Below are 16046 nucleotides of genomic sequence, written 5' to 3'. Positions count from 1 at the left end.
ACTCAGTCACTCACTGAAGGGTTCATGGATTCATGGTGGTGAAGCCATAACACTGACCATGTCTCTCTGCCCCGCCCTCACATGACGGACCAATCAGAAAAAACACCCTCAACATTCTGAAACACAAAGGACCATCACAACACCGTTCCCAGGCAACACTAGGCAACGTAAGACGGACCAATCAGAGGAAACTACGTGACAATAAGGGAGGAGCATTCCCCAGCAGAATGGCTCATTATCTGTGCAGCACGGAGAGCACAGAACCACCGCTGGAACGAGAGAAGAATATTCCTGCTGTGGGTATGTGCAAAAATAGACCGGGGGAGGGGGGGGGGGAGAAATTTTTAAATGCCTAATGCCAGTACTGAAGAGTGCCAGAGGGCCTATAGCACAGACTATATTTGGGATCGCTTGACATGGAGTCAGAGGAGTCGGAAAACAACGTGCCTGCCACCATCTGGGACGTGGGCGAACAGGACAAGCTGCGGCCTATCTGGAAGGATTACCCGCGATCCAGCCAGCAGCAAACAGCGACCAAGGAAGGGGGAGGAGTACTCCTTCCCTGCCTAGGAATCGCTGGAGACTGGCTGCCAAACTAACAAAACAACCGCACACCTACGCACCACCTCCATCATTCGAAAGGCATCCACTCTTTCTTCAACAGAAATGCAAATTAATAATACAAAACAAACAAAGAATACATGGTTTCTCAGGCGGCTGCAGGTAACTCCCCACCCCCTTCCTCTTCCCCTTTTGCCGAAGCAGCCAAGGACGTGCCCAACCATCCCCAGCCTCAGGCAAGCAGTCTCCCACCTCGGGGATTCCCCGAGCACCCGGAAAAAGACGGCGCTGATTCCTGCAGTGCATAAATGTTCCAGCATTCCCCTGCAGCCGGCCTGAAATGGACCAAACATACCGGATCACCCCCCGACGGCCCGAGACCGTGCTCTTCTCCCTTCCGCCAACTTAAAACAACCATCCCCGTCCTCAGCCAAGCCATCACCCACATCCCCCAAGCAAAAAACAAAACAAAACAAAAAAAGACACACATCAACAACCTGCACACACACCGCACCCTCACACACACATACAAAATAACTCTGTGACACATACACACACACACAAAAAAAACCACATGCTAGCGCCCGTTTCATTGGTTTCGGAAACGGGCCTTTTTTTTACTAGTTCTACATAAAACCCCATATCTATCTTTTTAAATGTTTATTTAAAACCTCATTAAAAGTCACTGAAAATGACACATCAGATATTAACATATATACTAATATAAGCAAATGGTACAGTAATAAGTGGAATAATGCATGCTTTCTTTTAAATCACATTGCGTACTGCAGGGGCATAGCTAGGTGGGGCCACGGGGGCATGGGCCCCCGCAGATTTAGCCCTGGCCCCCCTACTTTCACCCCCCGCTGCCAACCCTCCCCCGTCGCCACCATCAGGTACCTTTGCTGGCAGGGGTCCCCAACCCTCGCCAGCCGAAGTCCTCTTCACCGCCGGTCTCCGGCATGTTGCTGATCTGGATTCTGTTTCTGTGAGTCCTGACGTCCTGGTGTCAGGACTCACTGAAACAGAATCCAGATCAGCGAACACGCCGGACTCGGAGACTGGGGCGCTGAGGGGGACTTCGGCTGGCGGGGGTTGGGGACGCCCCTCACCAAAGGTACCTGGTGGTGGCGGGAGAGGATTGGCGGCATCGGGAGGGCGGGTTGAAAGGGATGGGGGAGGGGCGGTGGTGCCAGTGGGGGGGTCAAAAGTGGCAGGGGGAGTCGGCGGCGCTGGGGGGGGGAAGCCAAAATGTGCCCCCTTGCTTCGGGCTCTGGACCCCCCTCCCGTCGAAGGCTGGCTACGCCCCTGGCGTACTGAGGAGTTTCAAGCCCAGTAAAAGAGACCAAACATTGGACTATGTGATAAGACAATTGGAATGAAATGGCAACATTAGTGTACATCTAATGTACTGAATGTCATCCAGGATGAGTCCTTTGTTCAAGTTGTTAAGCCACATACAAACAGATGGATAGGTAGATGGAGTGAGCGTCGACTGTAGATATTCCCTCCCTCCCTCCCCCCACCCATCTTTTCTTTTTCTATTGCTCCTCAGTCTCCTGTGCTCTCTAGATTTTCTCTATACCCTGTGCCCTCTTGTTCTCCCTCCCTCCCTCCCATCTGCTTCTCTATTGTCAGATCTGAAGGGCATCTACAACTTTAGTGTCTTCTAAACCTAAGAACCGCAATACATTACTGCACTTTAGTAATATGCATCAGAGACGTTCAAAGACTTGTCTTCCATTTTCTCAATTCCTGCGGTATAGAAGAATATGCTGCTCTACAATGGAATAATGAGTGTTCATCCTCTATATTGGAAAGGAAACTATAGGAGAGTGCATATCTTTAGAAGTTAGTTCGTTGAGCCCGGTAGAGGCTGCTCTACAATCATAGAGAACATCTGTTCCTCCCTAAAGTTAGTGATACAGAGGATGCATTGACTTGTGTAATGAAATATACAAATCACCAGAAACTAAGATAATTCTAGCATCTACTGACTGTGCATCCTTGTTTTTCTCCAGTTCATTGTTATATGGCATTTAGTCACAATGAAAATCTTGGTGTTGATTTTTGATTTCTGATATCTGGTCATCTATCAATTTGGAGACACTTGGGCATAGGAAGTGTGGTGCGTGTTCTACTCGTAACATGACAGAGGAATCTACTCAAGTTATTAAAACATGAACTGGTCAAATATGTTCTGCTAGGCATATACATATTTACTATTGAGCATAGACATTGTGTCACAGATGGTAAAATGGAAGAACCCTGTTATAGGTCAGTTTTAGGGAACATCAAAAGAGGAAGACATTTAGAGAAATTTACACCAAAAAGAGCAAAAGTGAATATTTTCCTTGCAGACAGTGGAACCAGAAGGTTTAAATACCCATACTGAGCGAAATGATTTCTTCTAATTTTTTAAACATGGATTTTGGTTCCCTTCAGTTTTGGGTATGGAGTTAATTGGACATGATGGTTTGCCTCTTTAAATGCTAGCTGTGCTTTCATTGGTGGATCAGTCCTTGGTGTCTTTGTTATCAGTGGGCGCCATTTTGAAACATTTTCTTTTGGTGTTTGTGGGCTGGAGTGCCAGCTCCTCTGATGAAGTAGTAGCAAAACAGATGGCCATGACCATCAGGAGAATTGGACATGTTGTAATCTCTAAGTCAGAGCTGCTGTGTGATTAATATATAGATAAGTGATTTGCTATTCAGTGTTTATTGGCTGTTTGCATTAGAACTTGTGACTATTTGATACAGCGTTACAAGTAACTCACAGTTCTTTGAAATACAGCAGTTAAAACAATACTCAGTCTTTTGAAAAATTATAATATTTTGCTACAAGTTTAAGTGAGCTCGTTGAGTGAGTGTGGTGCAATTTCTGAATTTTTTTGGCTCAGACTTATTGGTCAACTCTTTTTTCTCCAGATCTTTTAAATGCATCCTTTGGAGAGTTATCGTGTAGCTTGCCAGGCGCCCTTGACCTGGATTGGCCGCTGTCGGGGACAGGATGCTGGGCTCGATGGACCTTTGGTCTTTTCCCAGTATGGCATTATTTATGTACTTATGTGTATTTTTGAAAAAAAAAAGTTTTTGACAAAAATGGATGTAGTCAGAGCAGCGGAGCCGATGATAGGATAGGCCACTAAACGTATTCTGTTCAAGAGCTGAAGGAATCTGAAGTTACTGCTCTGCATTTATATATTTGGTATTTTCCAGTGCACCCACTTTACGCTCTCGATTAATGACAATATTAGGGCCCTGTTTACTAAGCCGCGCTGTAGGTGAATAGTGGTATGCTGCAAGGCTCTGTACTGGGTATTTATAAATGATTTGGAAATGGGAACAATGAGTGAGGTGATCATATTTGCAGATGACATGAAACTGTTAAAGTTGTTAAATCATATGGAGACAGTGTGAAATTGCAGGCGGACCTTGGGAAGCTGGAAGACTGGGCATCCAACAGACAGAAGAAATTAAATGTGGACAAGTGCAAAGTGATGCACATTGGGAAGAATAACCCAACATATAGATACAGGATGTTACGTTCCACAGGTTGCTGCTGGCTGTCCAACCTAGGATAGCAACTTTACTGTAACCAAAAATGAATGAGCTTGCAGGTAATGTGTAGTTCTTTAATGTTTTTTTAGGCTTTCTCAGGTTATATGATCTGCCTGAGGATGGAGTCCAGGACCTATTCCAGGAGAGTTGAAGAAGAAGAAGGAAGACTACTACTCTGCTACTTTTGTTGCTAAAGAAGTACAAGACTCTTGAAGTGAATTCAACTGGAGTGTAGACTTCGCTTAGTCTGAGTGGTCCTGTCAGTGGATCATGACAATCTCAGGTCGGGGGTTCAGGAGATTAGCCCGAGGTTCCTGAGAGATGCCTGGAAGCATGCCAGTGTACAATCCCCCATATTGTGGAAGTTGTATTACCATGTGCTTAAGTATAGGAATGGTGTGTGTTGATTTTTTTTAAAGGCGCAGCGCAAATCAATGTGCTGTTTGTAGCTTCTTGTTGTTGGCCAGAACAGTGAAATCTATGTATGTAGTGAATGTATTTAACATCTTCTTTCCTTCTTGTCTTAGAAAAGAGAGCATTGTGTGGAAAGTCTTCCGTGGGTATATTAATTGGATTTTGTTACAGTTAAATAGGGAGCAGTAGTGTAAATTGAAAGTGGATTTTGGGTGGGTCTAAGGAGGAAATGGATGCACACTAAAGCTATCTCCACCCTTAACCCCACCCTCAACATCTTTCAATCTTATAATTCTATTTTAGGGCTTCTTTCTCTCTCCAATGTACCTGAAAAAAGTCTTGTCACCTTGCTGTACTTCTTTAGCTGTTTTTTTCATCTCCGTGTTATTTGCCCTCCTGATTTCTTTCTTTGTCTCTTTCAGCTTTATCCAGTATTCCTTTCTGTGTTCCTCTTCTTGGGTGCTTCTGCACTTTGTATGTAAATTCTACCTTTTTAGTCTTTGTGCTTTTTCGCCACTTCTTTGAAATACCACATTGGTTTCTTTTTCTTCTTGCTTTTATTTTCTTTCCTCACATAAAGGTCTGCTCCATTTTTATAGCTCCCTGTAGCTTGGCCTATTGCCTTTTCACTCCCGTTACCTCCTGGCAACAGCTTTTTCAGGTACCTACCCACTTTATAAAGTCAGCCTGCTTGAAATCCATTACTTTGAGTTTTGACTGGACTCCGCTTTAGCTCAAACATCAAGCCATACTGTGTGATGATCACCGTTGCTCAAGTGGGCGAATGCCCTGACATGATACTTACTGGTGTCAATATTTAGCCAGTGGCAGTCAGTGGCTTTTTTAATGCTGGCCATCATGGACATTTTCTACATGGGTATTCAATGCTAGGCTGTGCCTGGATACCGGCACTAAATATTGGAGTATAATGTGGCTGCTGACACTCATCTGAATACCAGTTATATTTAGACCACCTCTGGATAAGTATCCAGATAAAGTTAGGGTCCAAGAAAGCAAAGGGGCAGTTTCTTGAAAAGAAAGAATGGGTTAGTTGAGAATTGGGGGTGAGAGGGGTAAGAGAACAGGGGTTCTGAAAATGAATGGCTTGACATTTTGGGGAGTTTAGGAACAGATGATTTTTGCAAAGCCAGGTGGATGCTTTAGAGAGGCAGAGGCTAAGTTCTGTCCAATCAGACTTTGAAGGGTGAAAATGATACAGGATTTGGATATCATCTGCTCAGCAGAAGGGGAGACAGTGATTGGATTGATTGAGAGTGAGAAGTGGTGCAAGAAAGATATTAAAAAGCATGGGAACGAGAATGGAGCTTTGCAGGACACTGGAAGTGACAGAAAAACTGTGTAATTGAATATGATGAGGGGAAATGGGACTTGATATACCACCTTTCTGAGGTTTTTGCAACTACATTCAAAGTGGTTTACATATCTTCAGGTACTTATTTTGTACCAGGGGCAATGGAGGGTTAAGTGACTTACCCAGAGTCACAAGGAGCTGCAGTGGGAATTGAACTCAGTTCCCCAGGATCAAGGTCCACTGCACTAACCACTAGGCTACTCCTCCACTCCTTTGTAAGTACTTTGTAAGTACAATCAGAGAGCTAGCTAAGGAACCACTACTACTACTACTACTTAACATTTCTAGAGCGCTACTAGGGTTACGCAGCGCTGTACAATTTAACAAAGAGAGACAGTCCCTGCTCAAAGAGCTTACAATCTAATAGACAAGTGAACGGTCGGTCCGATAGGGGCAGTCAAATTGGGGCAGTTTGGATTCACTGAACGGTAAGGGTTAGGTGCCAAACGCAGCATTGAAGAGGTGGGCTTTAAGCAAAGACTTGAAGACGGGCAGGGAGGGGGCTTGGCGTAAGGGTTCAGGAAGGTTGTTCCAAGCATAGGGTGAGGCAAGGCAGAATGAGCGGAGCCTGGAGTTGGCGGTGGTGGAAAAGGGTACTGAGAGGAGGGATTTATCCTGTGAACGGAGGTTACGGGCGGGAACGTAAGGGGAGATGAGGGTAGAGAGGTAGTGAGGGGCAGCAGACTGAGTGCATTTGTAGGTAAGAAGGAGAAGCTTGAATTGAATGCGGTATCTGATCGGAAGCCAGTGAAGTGACCTGAGGAGAGGGGTGATATGAGTATATCGGTTCTGGCGGAATATGAACCAGTGAAGAACTGTGCCATCGATACCGAGAGATTGTAGGAGGGATAGGAGTAGAGTATGATTAACAAGATCAAAAGCTTGAGGATAAGTCTAGCGAGATAACTACTACAGAAAGGCATTGATCTAAAGATGTCCAGATGGAGTCATGAAAAGCCACTAAAAGGGGTTTGGTACTGTGACCCTTACGAAAACTTGCTTGATACAGCTGCAATGTTAGAGAGGCCTCTAGAAAGGAAGAAAGATCAAAGTGGACCACCTTTTCCAGCCCAATACAACAATAGTTTGCCCAGTATCCTCTTAAAATGAAAAATCCTTACCCCTGGGTAAGCCAATTTATAACATTCACTAGAACATAAATTCCTGTTAGGAATATAGAACTCCACCAAGTGTAACATGTACTGAAGAGCTTTGGGGAGGAAGACTAATTTTGATTCCCAGTTTAGCTAGAGAGAAGATATACAGTGGGGGAAATAAGTATTTGATCCCTTGCTGATTTTGTAAGTTTGCCCACTGACAAAGACATGAGCAGCCCATAATTGAAGGGTAGGTTATTGGTAACAGTGAGAGATAGCACATCACAAATTAAATCCGGAAAATCACATTGTGGAAAGTATATGAATTTATTTGCATTCTGCAGAGGGAAATAAGTATTTGATCCCCCACCAACCAGTAAGAGATCTGGCCCCTACAGACCAGGTAGATGCTCCAAATCAACTCGTTACCTGCATGACAGACAGCTGTCGGCAATGGTCACCTGTATGAAAGACACCTGTCCACAGACTCAGTGAATCAGTCAGACTCTAACCTCTACAAAATGGCCAAGAGCAAGGAGCTGTCTAAGGATGTCAGGGACAAGATCATACACCTGCACAAGGCTGGAATGGGCTACAAAACCATCAGTAAGACGCTGGGCGAGAAGGAGACAACTGTTGGTGCCATAGTAAGAAAATGGAAGAAGTACAAAATGACTGTCAATCGACAAAGATCTGGGGCTCCACGCAAAATCTCACCTCGTGGGGTATCCTTGATCATGAGGAAGGTTAGAAATCAGCCTACAACTACAAGGGGGGAACTTGTCAATGATCTCAAGGCAGCTGGGACCACTGTCACCACGAAAACCATTGGTAACACATTACGACATAACGGATTGCAATCCTGCAGTGCCCGCAAGGTCCCCCTGCTCCGGAAGGCACATGTGACGGCCCGTCTGAAGTTTGCCAGTGAACACCTGGATGATGCCGAGAGTGATTGGGAGAAGGTGCTGTGGTCAGATGAGACAAAAATTGAGCTCTTTGGCATGAACTCAACTCGCCGTGTTTGGAGGAAGAGAAATGCTGCCTATGACCCAAAGAACACCGTCCCCACTGTCAAGCATGGAGGTGGAAATGTTATGTTTTGGGGGTGTTTCTCTGCTAAGGGCACAGGACTACTTCACCGCATCAATGGGAGAATGGATGGGGCCATGTACCGTACAATTCTGAGTGACAACCTCCTTCCCTCCGCCAGGGCCTTAAAAATGGGTCGTGGCTGGGTCTTCCAGCATGACAATGACCCAAAACATACAGCCAAGGCAACAAAGGAGTGGCTCAGGAAGAAGCACATTAGGGTCATGGAGTGGCCTAGCCAGTCACCAGACCTTAATCCCATTGAAAACTTATGGAGGGAGCTGAAGCTGCGAGTTGCCAAGCGACAGCCCAGAACTCTTAATGATTTAGAGATGATCTGCAAAGAGGAGTGGACCAAAATTCCTCCTGACATGTGTGCAAACCTCATCATCAACTACAGAAGACGTCTGACCGCTGTGCTTGCCAACAAGGGTTTTGCCACCAAGTATTAGGTCTTGTTTGCCAGAGGGATTAAATACTTATTTCCCTCTGCAGAATGCAAATAAATTCATATACTTTCCACAATGTGATTTTCCGGATTTAATTTGTGATGTGCTATCTCTCACTGTTACCAATAACCTACCCTTCAATTATGGGCTGCTCATGTCTTTGTCAGTGGGCAAACTTACAAAATCAGCAAGGGATCAAATACTTATTTCCCCCACTGTAAGATATCATCTGAGCAGAATAAAGCATAAGCCACTACGGCACATATTCAAGAGGAATCTGTGTCTTGGAATACTTCTCAGCTAAGATAGGCTGTTTTAAAGGATCTGAGCTGCAGCCTCTAGAGTGGAAAGGCAGGATCCCATTATGTAAATAGCCATATTCTATTACAGTGCTCTTCATCCTTCTCATGATGGACATACCTGTCTAGTCAGGTTTTCAGGACTATTACAATGAATATTCCTGTAATAGATTTGCATACAATGGATCTCCAATATATGCAAATTTGTCTTATGCATATTCATTGTGGTACCAATGTAAACTCAACTGGCAAGGTGTGCCTGTAGGAAAGGGTTGAGAAAAAGTGTTTTGAGTAATTGACTTTGGTTTTAACTAACTAGCAAGAACCTATTTGGGTGGAAGCCCCTAGAGGCAACAGAAACCAGGCATCATTGTCCTTTCCAAGGTTGTAGGGGCTAGAATACCTGGGCAAGGGGAAGGTTAGGGGTAGGAGTCAAGTGAGCAAGTAGACCAGCAAGTACGGGTTAAAAGGGAGTGAACCAGATGACTTCACCCTATCAGCATTACACATGTCCAGGAAGAGTAATGAAATTGCTGACTCTCTTTCTTATTTTGATTGTCTCTTTTCAGGAAACTCACTCCACAAGCAGAAGAAGGAGAAACACCTAGTGACCAGAGGACCTTTGGGGGCTTGGGACTGCACAACCTGAGAATTGCCAAGAAAATCAGCCCCCTGGGAAATTAGAGAGCATACAAGCAAGGGCTTCAATGCAGTATAAGGGCTCTTAAGGGAGAGAATTTGGACCCAGTGCTAGGAAGCATGTTGGTGGCATACATCATACAAGCATGGAGTAAGGAACAAGCATAATGGACAGTCTTATCACACATGTTAGGATTCACATTTTTTGTAAAAATATAGGGTTGGGGTCTGAGACTAAAGTTTCATCATCAAAGAATTATTTAAAGAGTGGGCAAGGAGTGAAAGGGCCAAGAGTGATGGGACGTGCATGGTGATGCATGAAATGTAGATGAAATTGTGGGATGGTGCTGGGTTTGAGGCAGCCTTATTTAGATTCACGTTTTCACTGGCATCTTTGAAACACTGTGGATTAGCAAATTAGTAGCAGCATCAAGGAGTGAGACTGTGCAATGGGTCGCTAGTGTGCAACATAGTTTTGATTGAGGACAAGGTATTGAAGAAGGGACACAGACCCAAGACTGGCCAGGAAGTCTATCTTGTGCTAGGTTGGGCCCTGTTTGTAACTTGCCCAGTTTGAGCCTTCATAGCAATTAGGCCCCAGGGAGAGGGATGGAAGTGCTAGTGCACAAAGATGAATTTCCCCCTCATTAGGGTTCAATTCATAGCAGTTTTTAAGAAGGTGATCAGTGCAATCCGGATGGAACCGGGTATCTTTGATATAAGCTCCTTCTGCATAGGTGCAGTATCAGATGTGGTTAGTTGGGGACTAGCTAGATCTACCATTGAAAGGAATGGGAGATGGAAATCCTTAGCTTATGTAACCTATTGCAATGATGAGCAGGGCACACCCTTTCTGCACCACACTAACACTGTATGTCCAATCCTTCACAAAGGAAGCGTGACACAGTCAGGAGGAGATCGTTGATTACTCATGTCTTGTGGGTTGACCATAGAGTGAGGAGCCAGGTGTACAGAGACCAGAGAAATATTTGTGGCTAACTATTAGTGGCTTGGCAGGGAAGGTGTGAAATGTGCTAGTATCAGGTGCTGCTTACGATGGTGCTGTTAATGGGAAGACAAGCATGGCCAGCAATAGTGGTCATTCAGTTGGGAGGCGATGATTTCAGTAAGATACCAACAATAGCCCTAATAAGAGACATAAAGAGGGACTTGACTATCCTATGTTCAGCTTACCCATCTGTCAAGTTTATGTGGTTGGATATGATCCCATTACCAGCATGGGTGCCTGGAAGCAGTTTGACTGAGCCCACTGAAAGGCCAACAAGTAGTCTGATAGCTTTATACTTATTAGCTGATGACTGTGAGCATTTAAGAGTTCTACCACACAAACAGCACACACCTGTCAGACATTGGGAATGACATTGGGGCAGACTCAAGAAAAATGTCAGGAAGTATTTTTTCACGGACTGGTGGATGCTTCAAATGCCCTCCCGCGGGAGGTGGTGAAGATGAAAACGGTAACGGAATTCAAAACTGCCTGGGATAAACATAAAGGAATCCAGTTCAGAAGGAATGGATCCTCAGAAGCTTAGCGGAAATTGGGTGGCAGAGCCGGTGGGGGGGGGGGGGGGGGGGGGGGCTGGTGGTTGGGAGGCGGGGATAGTGCTGGGCAGACTTCTACGGTCTGGGCCGTGAAAATGGCAGATACTAATCAAGGTCAGGTATGCACAAAAAGCAGCACATATGAGTTATCTTGTTGGGCAGACTGGATGGACCGTGCAAGTCTTTCTCTGCAGTCATCTACTATGTTACTATGACATGGCAAGACGCAGTTAAGGGAGTTCTTGGGCACTGTAAATACGATCATAGCTTCATACTGGGAGGGCCTAGAGGCAAATGGAACCACTATTTCTAAGCTGTAGTGGACACCCAAACCAGTAAGCTTTATCCTGGGGAAAAGGGGTATGATGAGAAAAGTAGATTGTAACAAAGAACAGATGGGAGGCAAGTGTTGCCTCATTGGGTAGAGGCTTAATGGAATAGCTAGCTAAGAGCAGGGGATGGGATTCAGGACAGTGAACTGGGACTAGCTCAGATTATAATGTCACTGTATATTCAATAAAGCTTCTATCTTGTAAACCACTAATTGAAATGTGTGTGTATAGTCATTTAAAGTAGCAGTGAGGGGAGGAAGCTCACAGCTGCCTGAGGGGCCCATGCAGAAAGCCAGTGTTAGAGCTGTGAGCTGATGACTTAGTGCACAGCTTCTAATGCAAACTTTAACACCAAAGGTTTCCTCGCAAGTGCAGTAAACAATTTATGTGCAAATAGGATATGTGCAGAACTTGTGAACTAATCAGGAGGAGCGTAACTGGATGAATGCACTAAGTAAGCCCACCACGGGCTTACTGCGCAGCAATCTGGAACTACTGCCAGCCCAATGCGGGTGCCAGCGGTAGTTCCATCTTAGCGTGCGGCATTTCTGGTGCTTAGAGGAAACAGGTCCATATTTTTTTTTTACCACAGCAGTTACCCGGCGGTAATTGGGCAGCACCATGTACAGGAGCCCTTACCCCCACCTCAATGGCTATTGGAAAGAATGCCATTGGCGTGGATAATAGCGTTTATTTCTCCTTGGGAGATACACCATTGCCGCTAGGAGCTGTTTTCCTACTTTGTTTTTTTTTTTTTTGAACATTGTGACTTTGGACCCCTGAGGCAGGCGTTATTACACCAAAACACGGCCCGTGTCGTGTCTCTTCAGAATAAAGGACTCCGTTTATCTCAATCTTGAAGGCCCAGCTGTGCTTTTTTTCCTTTTATTCCTGGCAAAACTTGAACATCAAGCACATATTGCTGTCTGCTTTCTGCGACCTTAATATAAACGTTTAAATTTTTTTTTTTTTTTGCTTTGATGCAGGAAACATACACCAATGTGTGCTTTCACCTTTGGGTCTGCTGTGACTTGCGCATATTCGTTTCTCATGACCAGTGCTTAAGGACTTCCAGGGGCTTCCTTCTGCTTCCAAAAGCAATCAAAACTGGCAGACCTTGAAGAAAGAATTGTGAGAAATCCTCTCTTCCAATACCCTAATGCCTGCTCCAAAATGGCATTATTTTTGCTGCCGTAAGGCAGTTTTGTTTGGACGCTGTTTTCTGAGCATTGGGGGAAAATACAAAATGACCTCATTAACATGAGCTTGACTACATTAGCATGCAACTTGCACTGTTTGTCTGCACACTCTGCGCCGCTGAACATTTTGCGCAGGTAAATACGGGTGCTCATATGGCACTAATGGCCTGTAGCGCCCGCGTTTGCTTTTCAGCGTTGGGGCCTACTACTACTACTATTTAACATTTCTAAAGCGCTACCAGGGTTGCGCAACGCTGTACAATTAACAAAGAAGGACAGTCCCTGCTCAAAGGAGCTTACAATCTAAAGGACAAAAAGTGCAGTCAGTCAAGATTGAGGCAGTCTAGATTTCCTGGATAGAGGTACAACAATGGTTAGGTGCCGAACGCGACATTGAAGAGGTGTGCTTTGAGCAAGGATTTTGAAGATGAGTAGGGAGGGGGCTTGGCGTATGGGCTCAGGGAGTTTATTCCAAGCATAGGGTGAGAACAGGGCAGAGAGGAGGGTTGCTGGACATGGGGGGAGGGGGGGAGTTAGAAGTACTATCTTCTACTTAATACCTCCATCACCTCCCTATTGCAATCATTCCCCCACCTGCAGTAAACAGCTTCAGAAACATAGGTCTGTTCCTTTGTCCTATTATACCAAGTGGGCGAGCCTGGCAATGAGATGCCAAGCATTCGGTGAAATTAGAGAAGTCTTCCATTATAATGCTTAATGAATGTAAGGCAGGCTAGTGAAAAAGCCTTAGGTTTATCAAAAGAAAGAGGAGGGGACCAGAAAGAAAGGTTTGGTGTGGCACTGTTTGTTCCTCTTTGAAAACCTTTAGAAGCATTTAAAAGTTCAGAAGTGTGTGTACCAGCCTGCAGAGTGGATTCTTTGTAATAAAATTCACAGGCACAGAGGATCCCAACTGCTCCTTTATATAACTGCCTTTTTCTTGTATATAAATCCAAACACAGCATCGCTTCAGAATATTTCACTGCTATCTCAAGCACATCAGTCTTTCCTCTCAATGTCTGTGTTGTAAACTAGAATAGGAATTTATTCTATCACAAGCACATTTCTAGGAATGAATGAGCGATTATTTTCTTTTCTCTTCTGTAGCGATGGTGCTGGTAGAACATAAAAGATTAGCATGAGTATATCATAATTGCCTTCTGTGGCTCATGTTAACGTAGCATTACATTGTGCTTCCTGGGCTCATAATAAATACAGTGTAATTATACCAGAATATAATACACACAAAATTTCCAGACTACTTTGGTGTAGTATTTGCTTTTCTAGCACAGTGGTTTTCCACCCAGACCTCAGGGCCCACCTTGCCAGTCGGGTTTTCAGGATATCCACAATGAATATACATGAGAGACATTTGTATGCACTGCCTTCTTGGTATGCAAATCTCTTCCATGTCTATTCATTGTGATGGTCCCTGAGGTGTAGGTTGAAAACCACTGTTCTACCATGTTACTCAAATCAGCTTCTGGATGTGTTTCTGCTCTTGCTCAATGATTATAAATCCATGCAGCAAGACCGCTTTGCCTATTTACAGGTGCATCATTACATCAGATCTCTGGGGTGGTACAACTTAAGTGAGGATGTTCAGGACACTTTAAACACTGCATTGACTTCAGGGGCACAGAACCCGGTACCCCTGAAATACCACCACAGATATCTACAAGACTCGACAGAGGACATAGATTATCGAACTACGGCGTGAAAATGGGCAGCAGACCTGAAGGTGGAGATCACGGAGGATACATTGAGTGGTTTCCTGACCTCCATACAAAGTACCTCGGTCTTTACCCGCTTCTGGGAGTTACAATATAAATTTGCCCTTCGACTTTACGTTTCTCCAAGCAGAGCCTTTAAAGCAGGATATGGACAGTCTGATACCTGCCCGTGGTGTGGTTTAGCTCAAGCCTCCCTTGGACATATGTTCTGGGCTTGCCGCCACTCATCATTGCTATGGGCACAGATACTGCGTGAGACTAGAAGATATTGGGGTCATACAATTCAGCGACAACCCTTACTCCTTTTTGGAGAATTCAAATGCGCTGGACCCTCTCCCCCAGGCCTTTGCGCTTTCTTACAGAGGGCAGCATTGATGGGGAAAAGAGTTATATTGCTGCACTGGAGAGACAGTAGAGCACCGTCCATAGCAGCCTGGCGGATACAAATGATTGAACTATTGAAGTTAGAGAGGCGCGGAATTCAAGATTTGACATCAAGAGAAGGTCGGATACTGCAGAAAACGTGGGCGAACTTTTGGGACACTCTGCAACCCACAGCACAAAGTAGAATCCTCAATTCATAGTACCTAATAATGATAGTAATGTTAACATTAATAAATCTTGTGCGGATAGGGAGGGAAGGGAGGGGAGAAGGGAAGGGGGATATACTAAGTAGGAGAGGGGAGGAGGGGTGTGCTAGGAGGGCTAGGGAAGGAGAGGGGAGGGGGTTGAGGGGAGGGGAGTCTGAGGAAGGGGTTGGGGGGGTTGGAGGAAATGTAAATGGCATGTTGACGCCTGGCTAGCTGTTGATCATTGTGATTCTTCACTGTTTGTTGCATATGTACTGGTTTTTCCTATTATTGCACAAAAAAGATTTAAACATAAATCCGTGCAGCCCCCTTATCCCTCGGAGATTATTACCTTCCTTTTTGTCATTCTTCTGGGGTTTCTCTCGGCCCTCTGAAAGATCTTTGAAGGAGAAGAGGAACAGGACAACTTCACCTTTTTCATTCTTGATTGGTACAATGTCCAGTAGACACCAGAAAGGGGTCCCTGAGAAAACAGAGAGGGAAATAGGTGAAAAGTGACAATTATTGATGCATACCGTGACCTTGGGCAAGTCACTTAACCCTCCATTGCTTCAGGTACAAATTTAGATGATAAGTCCTCCAGGGATATGAAAATACCTACTGTACCTGTATGTATTGTAACTCACTTTGAGCTATCACTACAAAAGGAATGAACCAAATCCTGCCCTCCTCCCCCCCCCCCCCCCCCCCCCCACCCAAAAAAAAAAATCCCTCATAACCATTCTCCAAAACATGCCTCACAACATCTCTGGCAATATACTTCCATCCTAGTCAGTAGCACCTCTTACTCTTCCAGTGCTAATTCTCACAGACCCCGGCTATTAGTGCCATCATAACTCTCCCGTTCCTACCTTGAGGCATCCCCTCTCTCGCAAATAATTCAACCAATATACATCACTCATGTACTGTGGAGGAAGGTGTGAAGAGGCTGTAACTGGAAGTTCAATGTACAGAGCTTGCGGACAGGGACAGATTTAGATATGGATTTTGAAGACACCAAAGCTGACTGAACAAGAAGCTTGTTACCACTTAATTTAAGGCTGTGTGCTTGAAACCCTTCAAGGGGCGACCATCACAGCAATCCAATCTCCTCCCCCCCCCCCCCCCTCCCCACAGGTCTGACTAAAACTGAGATCATGAAGGGAA

At 44.9% G+C, this 16046-nt stretch overlaps 1 protein-coding gene across 1 annotated transcript in view; it reads right to left on the bottom strand.

Annotated features, from left to right (window-relative positions):
- KCNH4 (potassium voltage-gated channel subfamily H member 4) overlaps positions 1-16046 on the bottom strand; it is a 325608-nt gene that overhangs the window by 156640 nt on the left and 152922 nt on the right. Inside the window, exon 3 of the mRNA XM_030220488.1 lies at positions 15232-15363. Coding sequence (XP_030076348.1) covers positions 15232-15363 — 132 coding nt within the window. The remainder of the gene's footprint in view (positions 1-15231; positions 15364-16046) is intronic.

This window comes from Microcaecilia unicolor, chromosome 12 (assembly GCF_901765095.1).
Source record: "Microcaecilia unicolor chromosome 12, aMicUni1.1, whole genome shotgun sequence".
In the NCBI taxonomy this organism is placed as follows: domain Eukaryota; kingdom Metazoa; phylum Chordata; class Amphibia; order Gymnophiona; family Siphonopidae; genus Microcaecilia; species Microcaecilia unicolor.
This window is presented reverse-complemented; position numbering and strand designations above follow the sequence as displayed.